Raw genomic sequence first — 11,099 nt, 5'->3', positions numbered from 1 at the left:
TTCGAGTGTTGGACCTCACGGAAGCAAAGTGGCCGAGTTCCTTTCGAGTGTTGGACCTCACGGAAGCAAAGTGGCCGAGTTCCTTTCGAGTGTTGGTCCTCACAGAGGCAATGACCAAAACCTGTGGCATTATGTCATCTTTGAGAAGAAGACCCATTGAGGCGAGCAAAATTGCAGTCATGCCAAAAGTGTTGGTCATTGCATCCGAGAGGCCCCACCTGGTTTCTATGGTTTCATACACTCCTCACAGAATAATTAATTTATTGCTCAGATTTTCTGGATTTTAAGCAACACGGATACTTTACATTACATTCTCATGCAAATTGCTTACTGTGTGGACTGATAGTCAAGTCTGTAAGAGGAGCTTACTGTGATAGCTGCACAGATTTCTGAACCCACATCTTATACTACTTGCATATACAAGGGGATGCTGAAAATTCTTGGTTTCAAGGGTGTCGCAAAAGGCCTGCTTGGAGGCCCAGCTGTCTGAGTTCTTTTACAGGGCTTAGAAAAACTGAAGGACCGCTGCAATAAATGTGTGAATTTGAAAGGGGAATATGTTCAGTAAAATGGTAATTAACTCATCTTTATGTATTTTCTTTTACCCAAAGCCAGGAACTTTTCCGCACCCTTGTATATGTACAGGGTATTTTGGCTAAATTTGACAGTTTGCATTAAAGGGAAAGAAAACAACATCCCATCGCAAACTAAAAGTATTTTTAAAACCCAGAAAATGTCAGCTAAACCAGTGGTTCCCAAACTTTTTCAGGCTGCTGTCCCCCATAATACAGGTGACTCTTTGCCAATATTCAGATGGCATCCAGTCCTCCACGTCAGCTAAGTTTTCCTTGACCATGACTGGAATCTTTACTCTCTCCAACACCTCAAGCTGTTTCTGGAAACTGGAGACACAAAAGAGCATCAAATTTAGCCCAAACACCCTGTATATGTCTGCCTAGGGCTAAACAGCAACAACAACACCATATCAAACCTGATGCATTAAAGACGATCCACATTTATTATTGATTAGATACAACTGTCAAGAAATCAATTTGAAGTTTTTAATGCAGTGTCTTGTGTGTGTGTGTAAATATACATGGGTGTCTGTGTGTTAGGGGTTAACTGAATGAGTGAGAGAGAGAGAGGATGGAGGAGAAATAGCAAAAATATGAAAGAAAGAGGAAGATGGAAGGAAGGAAAAAGAGAAGACAAATCAAACAAATTCCTCAAAGAATATATATACATATATATAATGTGTGTGGGGGGGTGTTTAAGTGGGGAAAGCGGGGCCCATGCAATTTTGGCCACCGTTATTTTCTAATTAAGCCATTAACAAAAATTTTTTAAAGCTTTGCAGGCTTCGTTTGTTATGCTTGTTGCCATCCGCACCACTTGACCGAATGAGTGTTCTTTCTTGACCTCACAAAATGCATGTGCTGCGTTTTGGTGGAGGCCCTGGGCACCATTTACCCTAGCCGTGCCCCTTAGCACTACCACTGTGTTTATCTATATTGGTTTCCCATTTTAGCACAAAGCCAGCAGTTTCTGGGAAGGGGGACCAGAATGAAAGGCAAAGTCAACCTCAGTGGAATTTGAACTCAGAACATAAACACATTCCTTATTTGCTCACATTTCATATTTATAAATATTCCATATCTGTCCACATTCTGTACTTGCCCACATTTCATATTCGCCTACATTCCATATCTGCCCACCATCCACCACATATTTAAATCTTATTTATTTACAAACCATCTGCCCAGACCCCAGGCCAACATCAATACAGCTTCCTCGGGTAGAGTTTACCTGGAGGACTGACCACGTTGTCTAAAGAGGGTTTTGTAGGTAAAGGGGGAAGAGAGGGCTCTGACAGCCAGAAAGGGGACAAGTCTGAATCTGGTGTGGGAGCCTTGAATATTGTGGTGTTCCATTTTAATTTCGGGAGTTGGTAGTTGACTGTCGTGGCAATGCTCTCTGGTGATATGGTCCCTTGGCTGGTCTGTTCGAGATATTGTAGGAAGTCAGGCCCCTGCAATAGGAAGAGACATGTTTGTGTTATACAGAGTGAGGCCCATGGATGTATTATAGTTCACACAACTGAATCCTTATACACACAGAAATACACGAGGGGGTTGCTGAAAAGTTCCTGACCTTAAGGGTATCGCAAAAGTCTGGGTTAGAGGTCCAGTCTGTTGAGTTCTTTTACTGGGGTTTAAAAACCTGAAGGGCACTGCAATAAGTGTGTTAATGAGGATGGGTTGTCTCCCCTGAGCCAAAGGATAAAACAACCCTTTTTTAGACCCGAAAAGTCTAACAAGCAAACGAGGAGGTCCCTTTTTTCCAGTAGGTAGTGTTTGAATTGGACACATTTAGAAAAAACCTCTTTACAACTATTTAACACGCCAGGTTTAGTATAGTCCTTGAGGATTTTGGCCCTCTCCGCAATGGTCACTTCCATTAATATATTGGGCCTGAATGCTCTATTACTTTCCACCTGATATCACCTTGATCTTTTAGGTGGGCCGGGGAAGGGACAAACCATCTTTCTGGGACTCTGAAGAATGAATGATGGTTGTGGAAGTGATGTTTGAAAGATGTATTGGCTGATCCAATATATTTACACACACACACACAATGGGCTTCTTTCAGTTTCCATCTACTAAATCTGCTCAGAAGGCTTCAGTCAGCCTGCGGCTATAGCTGAAGCCACTTGCCCAAGGTGTCATGCAGTGGGACTGAACCTGGAACCATGAAATGTAAAAGAGAGCTTCGAAACCACAAAGCCATTGTCCAATTTTCTTTTCGTTACATCCCTGCATGCCTTAGCAAACCAATGCAGGAAGCTGCTTACCTCTGTACACCCTATGTGAGTGGGATGTGTGTGTTCATCTGTCTTCGTACACTGCTGTAGGTAGCTGTCTGCCTCTGTAGACTTGTGCACGTGACAACGGTAGCTGCTGACTTCTGATTTCTGCTGTGGGTAACTGTCTGTCTTTGTAGGTTGGTGCAGGTGACAGGGGTAGCTGCCTCCCTCGCCACTCTGCTCTGGGTAGCTGCCTGCTTCTGCGAATTTCTGTGGGTAGAGAGAGAAAATATCTGTCTCTGTGCACTGGTGTCCAGGGTGACCACTGCCTTCTCTTGACTCCATACCTTCATAACTCTGACCACACTGGGGTAAAAAATAAAAAGTAAAATAAAGTACCATCTTGGGACACACAATACTGATTTCCAATTTTGGCACAAGGCTAGCAGTTTAGGGGTTGAGGGTACTAGTTGATCACATCAACCCCCCAATGCTCAGCTCGTACTTATTTTATCAACTTAAAAGGATGTCTGGCATGCTCACAATTCTGCCGGTTCACTATTGTTTGATAATAATAATAATGATGATTCTGAATTTTGGCACAGGGCCAACGATTTCAGGGGAGGGGTAAGTCAATTACAATCAACCCCAGTGCTTAATTGGTACTTATTTAATCAACCCCGAAAGGATGAAGGGCAAAGCAGACTTCAGTGGAATTTGAACTCAGAACACAAAACTGGACTAAACACCACCAAACATTCTACCCAGCATGCTAACAACACTGCCAACTGGCCACCTGCGCACACCAACAATATCATAGTCCAAACCACACACATAGACACACGTTACAATAATTACCTCATAATCCAAACCGACGTCTGCGACAAGCTTTTTCGACTTCCAAATCTTCTGAACATTAAACTCTGACTTCAGCCCTTTGTCCCAGGGTACAGAGCTCTTCACACTTTTGTAGGATTCGGTTTGAGTCCTTACATACTTGGGGTCCAAGTAGCAGGAGTGACTCTTGTTATTACCAGTGCTACGCATTGAGCTGCCATCCTCGTGTCTGTCCCTGGAGGGTAAAATGCTGCTGGCCTGATAGATCCTCTTCTTACTGCCATTCATGTTTTCATCGATCTTGATCACGTAGTCGTTTTTCATCAGCAGATATCTGCCATCGTCCTGGGGACAAGCGTTCAGTAAAATCTGGTCAATGCAGGGGGATTTCTGGGCAGGGGTTTTACTGTGCCCTAAATAAATAACAACAGAGAAACAAATAATACAGTCCAATATATGGAATTCAAGAGAAAAAGGTGATTTGCTTGGTAAGGCACAGGTGTGGCCATGTGCTAAGAAGCTTGCTTCCCAACCACATGGTTCTGGGTTCAGTCCCACTATGTGGCACCTTGGGATATGTCTTCTACTATAGCTTTGGGTCAACCAAAACCGTGAGAGTGGATTTGGTATATATATATATATATATATATATATATATATATATATATATATATATATATATATATACGTTCATATTTGTGCGTGTCTGTGTTTGTCTGCCAATCATCGCTTGACTATCGATGTTGGTGTGTTTATGTCCCCGTAACTTAGCGGTTCTGCAAAAGAATAAGTTCTGGAGTTAATTTGTTCAACTAAAGGCGGTGCTCCAGCATGGCCACAGTCAAATGACTGAAACGAGTAAAAGAGTAGCTACATTATTCAATTCTCTTTCTTAAGATAGCAGGTTGTGCTTTTTCTAGGTGTAGCCAACTCAGAAAGGTTTCCCTCATTGGCTCTGTGTGTGTGTGCATGCATGCATATATATGTGTGTGTGTGTGTATTGTGCAATGGCTCTTCCCCCCCCCACACACACACACACCGTTACACTTACCATGTTGGGTGGAAGATGGCAGTGATTTCTCTTTGTTGAGTGCAGACGGGGGTGTTGTCTCGCTGGTTGTTCTGTTGCACTTTGTCGCAGTCTCTCGCTTTGACACCGGGCTGCGCTGGATGCTGGCAGGGCAACAGACAAACAGACAGACACATATGAAGTCGAAAAGGTAAACATCTCCCCCACCACTACCGTCAATGTTCTAAGATTGTTTGGGTCAGGAAATATTCTATGGAGCAGATTTCCTTGGGTCAGACCCATACAAATATGGCAAAGTGGACTTTGTGGAATTACGGTTTATCTAGGAGACTGGATTTGTGGATCATATTTATTGCAGTGATACCTATATGAACCGGGGTCAACCTGGGGTTGTATCACAACAAAGCCACCAGAACTTACAGTAATTTCAATAGCGTCTTTAAAATAAGGATCAAACACACAATTACAAGAGCTTCTAGGTGAATCCTTCCAGTTTTGCAAATTTAAGGGTTAGTCAGGCCAAGTGAAGTCGTGGTCGTGGCCAGTGCTGGTGTCACATAACACCCATTACACCCTTGGGGTGGTTGGCATTCAGAAGGGTGTCCAGCTGTAGAAAACCATGCCAGATTGGAACCTGGTGCAGCTCTCCAGCTTACCGGTTTTTCAGTTAAACCATCCACCCCATGCCAGCATGGAAAGCAGACATTAAATGATGACGGATCTACTTTTAATCCCTTTTCTGCTAATGAGGGAACTTGTACAGAGATGTTTGAGCTGCTTAACATAGCAACTGAATCGAATTCTACCCCCAACAAAACTCCTATCAGCTTTAAAATAGGGACCGGATGAATCAGTGAGGGAGTTTTATGAAGCTGCTAGGGGCCATGTAATCAAGTGAGTGCACTTCTAAGTAGCCACTAGGGGTCACAGGACCCAGTGAGAGAGCTTCTATGTAGTCACTTGACCTTAATGTAGAAGCAAAAATGTCTCCTCAACAAACTCCCTTCTGCCTTCAAAATAGGGACCACGTAAACTCATGAGAGAGCTTCCATATAATCACATGACCTTAATACAACAGCTACAATAATTAGAGCTCTTTTATGGGAATCTTTCCAGTTCTGCAAATGTAAGGGTTGCTGTCGTAAGCTATATTTAAAAACGGGGACTACTGTTAACTATTGATGGGAAAGTTTGATAAAGATAAAAGATTTTCACTAACCTTTGCCTCAGAAGGTTGTACAGTTGGGTGGAGATGGTGAGTCGGAGGTCTAGAAATATAAAACAATGCTTCTTTCATATATATTTATTTATATACATGTCTGAATATGTATGTATAACTGTTTAGAGCATTCTGATTACTCTGTTAAATGTAAAATATATTAATTCAATGCTGCTTGAAATAGCAGGCATACTCTGTTGGCAGAATGGTAAATAATCTCTGAAGTATCATGGCGTTGATTTACCTTGATTGAAAAGTTTCTTTTTCTCATGGAGTGTTGAGAGGAGATCTTGGGCAACTTCTTTGTATGGTGTTTGCTGTAATTTAGAGCAGATAGGTTAATAAACATACATACATATATATACCTGTGTTGTCGTCTTCATCAACGTTTAGCGTCTGCCTTCCATGCTGGCATGGGTTGGATGGTTTGACAGGAGCTGGCTAGTTAAAAGACTGCACCAGGCTTCTGTTTTAGCATAGGGTTTTCGGCTGGATTCCCTTCCCAGCCCCAACCACTCTGCAGAGTCGACTGAGGGCTTTTGACATGGCACAAGCACAGGCAAGGTCAGTTTTGGCAAGGTTTTTACAGCTGGATGCCCTTCCAAACACCAACCACTTCACAGTGTAGACTGGATGCTTTTGAAGTGGCACCAGCACTGGCAGGGTCACAAAGATCCTTTGAGAGGGCAGGGGGCATTGGAGGAGGTGGTTTTGTGTCAGATGACGAAAGGTTAGAGTGTGACGGAGAGGCAGAAACAGATGTCTTGCTAAAGAATAGGTACATATTGTTGGGTAGGGGTGAACATAAAACAGATAGAATATTTGGGCCGGAGAGGGCCACTTTAAATGCTAAAGGGCTAAATATTGATTTCAAATTTTAGCACCAAGCCAGCAATTTTGGGAGGGAGGTAAATCAATTGTATCGACTCCAGTGTTAAGCAGGTACTTATTTTGTCAACCCCAAGAGGATGAAAAGTAAAGTTGGCCTGGGTGGAATTTGAACTCAGAACATTTGGAAGGCAGTAATGATTCTGACAGCTCACCATGTTGCAATGCTTAAATATTGATGTTTTGAGAGATTCTGTGACACACAAATATATATACACACACTGCATAATGTAGTCCTAGATACACTATTCCTGAATAAAAGATGGGGTGGTTACAGGTGGAACGTCATTGGTCTGCCTGGATCAGGACTGACCCAGGGTTAAACAACAACTATAGTATTTACCTGTGGTAAATCATTTTTCTCTTCGGGTAAATGATTGGAGGTATTAGTTGCACCCTCAGTGGTGGGCGTCATGGCTTTCTGGGCAAACTGGATTGTCATGGCACTGAAAAGTCAACAAAAGAATGGAATAAGAGTTGAATGCATGAAGCAAGATATTCAACTGCTAGAAATAGCAGCCAAATCTCCCTCAAATCACACCCTACTCTCTTATCTATGGATATATGTATGAGCCAATGAGGGAGGCCTCTACATGGTAGCTAGACCTGCTAGAAATAGCAACCAAATCTCCCTCAAATCACACCCTACTCTCTTATCTATGGATATATGTATGAATCAATGAGGGAGGCCTCTACATGGTGGCCAGACCTGTTAGAAATAGCAACTAAATATCTCCTAAAGGACATCCTACTGTTTAAAAAGAAGAAAATGAAGGACTCATTGGGCAATGAGGTTCTAGATATACAAAAAGACATGATGGTCTCCGATGGATCACCTTAGATTTAGGGACGAGTATTGTACTTGAGACAACAGGCCCTTTTCTACATAGATACATATACGCGTGCATATATATGTGTGTATCTATGTCTGCTTTCCATGCTGCCATGGGTTGAACAGTTTGACAGGAGCTGGCCAGACGGGAAGCTGCACCATACTTCTGAGTCTGTTTTGGCAACCGGTGTTGGTATGTTTACATCCCCACAACTTAATGGTTCAGTAAAAAAAGTAAGTACCAGGGTTGGTTCATTTGACTAAAATTTTGCAAAGCATTGCCCCAGCATGGCCGCAGACAAGTAAAAGACTAAAAGGTACGTATGTGTGATTCTATGTGTAAGCGTGAGGTGGAGGTATGTGTATCAACTCACCCCTGACTCATCTCTCTGTTACCATGGTAACCATGCCGGCCACTGCCATCGCTCTCTGTGATGGTGATGACATCCTGTGAGTCGGAAGTGATGTTGAGAATCTTCTTGAGATCAGAGTCAGCTTTGTCTTGGACAGACTTTGGTATCGGCGGATAAACTGAAGAAAGAAAGGGCCAGAAATAAACAAACATGGGTTTGCATGTACACACACACACACACACACACACAGACACACACTCACATACACACACACATACATATACATATATATATATATATATATATATATATATATATATATATATATATATATATATATATATATATATATAGGTGCTGGAGTGGCTGTGTGGTAAGAAGCTTGCTTCCTGACCACATAGTTCCGAGTTCAGAGCATGAAGACAGAGAAAATACCACTTAGCAATTAATCCAGTGTGCTAACGATTCTGCCTTCACTGCCTCAACAATAACAACAACAACAACAACAACAATAAATTGAGAAGCGGATAATTACCGCGTGCAATCCTCTCCGATTTCCTTCCTCTGTTGAAGATACCCAGGTATTTCTAGAAGAGAACAACAGCAAGATTAATTATTACAACAACAACAGCAGTAAACAAAAGGAGTGAACCAACATAGGAAAGGAGCCACTATGCAATGACTTTAACTTGCTAGAAATAGCAGCTAAATTCCCTCAAATCACAACAGCCCTACTTAAAACAGGAAGGACGCATTGGGCATTGTATATATTGGACACAAAGTGGTCCTTGTATATAGGAAAAACAACAAAAAGAAACTGAAATGGTACTCAAAACAGGTGTAATTATTAACATTTGTGACGTGCGGATGAGAGGCCAACTTCTGAACCACATACATGTGACTCGTTAATTTTAAACAACTCAAATTAATGAAACCTTAACAAAGTATTGATCAAGTATTCACCGTGATTCGATTCTCAGCGATTATGCTGATCTTCTTTTCAGGGGACCTGATCCGTCGTGACGCTGTGTTGCACGAAACCATGTTGTTAATCTTAGTCATTTGCTGAGAAAAGAGAGAAATCGTATTCAACCAGATCAATATTCAATCACAAACAGCACTGGGGACACTGTAAAGTGTCTGGCATTTGCAAGAGCACCCAGCTTGCTCTTAACACAATGAAAACCCCTAGAAACCTCTTAAAGGTTTGCAAACTTCTCGAGACCCCTTAAAACATTACAAACCCCTCAAACTCATTAAAACAATGTAAACTCCATGAAACCCTTTAAAGCTTTGCAAACTCCTTGATAGTCCTTAAAACAGTGCAAAACCCTTAAGCCCCCTTGAAAGAATGCAAACCCTTTGAAACACAACAAATATAGAAGTAAACTTATTGAAAAATTGCTCAAGTAAAACAGGGAGTGGAGCACTTACAGAGATGTATTTCTTTAAGCATCCAGTGTTCTGAAAATAAAGAGAACAAGAATGAGAAAATAATTAATTAATGACACAAATGAATAAAGGTATGGTTGCTGTTGTTATGATATAACGGTGGGGGCTCTGAAAGGGGTCTCAGAGAGTAGCGTCCCTGCCTTTCTGAGCTAGTTTTCCACTACATTTCTTAAAAATTGTGGTAGAGGTCTCAGGACCACTCATATCTAGAAACTGAGGTTGGGGGTAAGCAAGGGCATGCTCCCCATAGAAAATCCAGCTCCATTCGCGTGACCCCTGTATCTACCACAAATGCAATTTTTCTCGGCTTAATGGGTCTTCTTCTCAAGCAGTAATTTGAATATACTAAATGGTCAAAATAATTCTGAAAAGCTCCAGCACCAACCTTATATTGGTTTCTCTGTAAATTCTTCCTCTTTACTCGAACACGTTTCCTCTTGGCCATTGACTGTAGACTGGAGTCGGAATTATTGACTGATTCTTGGGGTATGGGGTCCTCTACAGAGCATGGAACAGGGGATGAAGAGTTATCTTTCGCTGTTGGTGCCGAGGACACCAAACAGTCTTCAGCTTGGTTTGTGCTGTTTCCAACCAAAAGAGCACCACCTTTCCCTGGAGATTTCAGCCGATCTCGAAAAACTGGGGAAAAACATTGAAAGGGAAAAGACAACAGGATATTTGAGGTTTCACAGTTGTTTGTGGTATTTGGGGTCCCCAAAGAGAACTTATACTAATTCTTATTTAAATCAATCACAAACCATTCTTATTATCATCGTATTTTCCTCACCTTGAAGAGTAGATTCTCGTATCTTGTTGCGTAGTGATGCAGGTAAGAGATGCTTCTTTCTCAGCGCTTGCTTCTTTGTGTATCTAGTTCCCATTTAGTTTCATAACACCTGATAATAATAATAAGACATGACAGAGTTGGCCAATATCTACACTGGTTAATAGGTTGGCATTATTGTCAAATGGTATAAGCATCACCCTGGGGCTGTAACTGAGGGGGAAATGTAACACAAGTACAATTGAGGGTTATTTTTGAGAACAGTTCCCTACTCATGGGTGTTTAAGAACAAGTCCATTTCATTAAAAAATATTCATTTTCTTGGAAGTTATTTCGAATTGAAGGGGACTCTGGTGAATTTTCTGAAATTCCCCATCTCACCCCCAAATTTAGGCCGTATCCTAATATGCCACATATTTTATGCACTTTAGAAATAATTCCTGGTGGTCAAGGGGCTTTCACAGTCTTCATATTCTTAATTGCTGGCAAGAAGAATGGTTTGAACCCTCAATTCTGTTCACATTAGGACAGTTGTCTCTTTCATATTTGCAAGGTGTTCATTTTCACTTTTAGATAGCAGGATGGGGAGACGAGGGATGCTTAGCGGTTCAGCAAAAGAGACCGACACAATATGTACCAGGTTTTGAAAAAAAAAGAGAGAAAAAAACAATAATATTCGACTGAAACATTTCTTCGAAGGCGGTGCTCCAGCATGACCACAGTCAAGTACAAGATAGAAGAACCTTAAAAAAAAGTTATATATATATATATATATATATATATATACATGTAAATAAAGGAAAATTCAGTATCTTACCACAATAGAATAAACGCACTGATATATATATATACGTGTATATATACATGGATATATATATATATATACACACACACACATATG

At 41.4% G+C, this 11,099-nt stretch overlaps 1 protein-coding gene across 1 annotated transcript; it reads right to left on the bottom strand.

Moving 5' to 3' along the window:
* Positions 1-987: 987 nt before the first annotated feature.
* Positions 988-11,094, bottom strand: LOC106873055 (uncharacterized). The gene is made up of 14 exons (XM_014920269.2): positions 11,016-11,094; positions 10,202-10,310; positions 9,800-10,053; positions 9,397-9,426; positions 8,926-9,027; positions 8,498-8,549; positions 7,984-8,140; positions 7,121-7,223; positions 6,134-6,206; positions 5,890-5,938; positions 4,692-4,813; positions 3,662-4,053; positions 2,852-3,169; positions 988-2,029 (listed from the first exon to the last, which is right to left on the bottom strand). Exons 2-14 carry the CDS (start codon positions 10,293-10,295, stop codon positions 1,778-1,780), a joined length of 1,998 nt encoding a protein of 665 aa, XP_014775755.1. The 5' UTR covers positions 10,296-10,310; positions 11,016-11,094; the 3' UTR covers positions 988-1,777.
* Between the last annotated feature and the right edge of the window lie 5 nt (positions 11,095-11,099).

Source organism: Octopus bimaculoides, unplaced genomic scaffold (assembly GCF_001194135.2).
Source record: "Octopus bimaculoides isolate UCB-OBI-ISO-001 unplaced genomic scaffold, ASM119413v2 Scaffold_32504, whole genome shotgun sequence".
In the NCBI taxonomy this organism is placed as follows: domain Eukaryota; kingdom Metazoa; phylum Mollusca; class Cephalopoda; order Octopoda; family Octopodidae; genus Octopus; species Octopus bimaculoides.
This window is presented reverse-complemented; position numbering and strand designations above follow the sequence as displayed.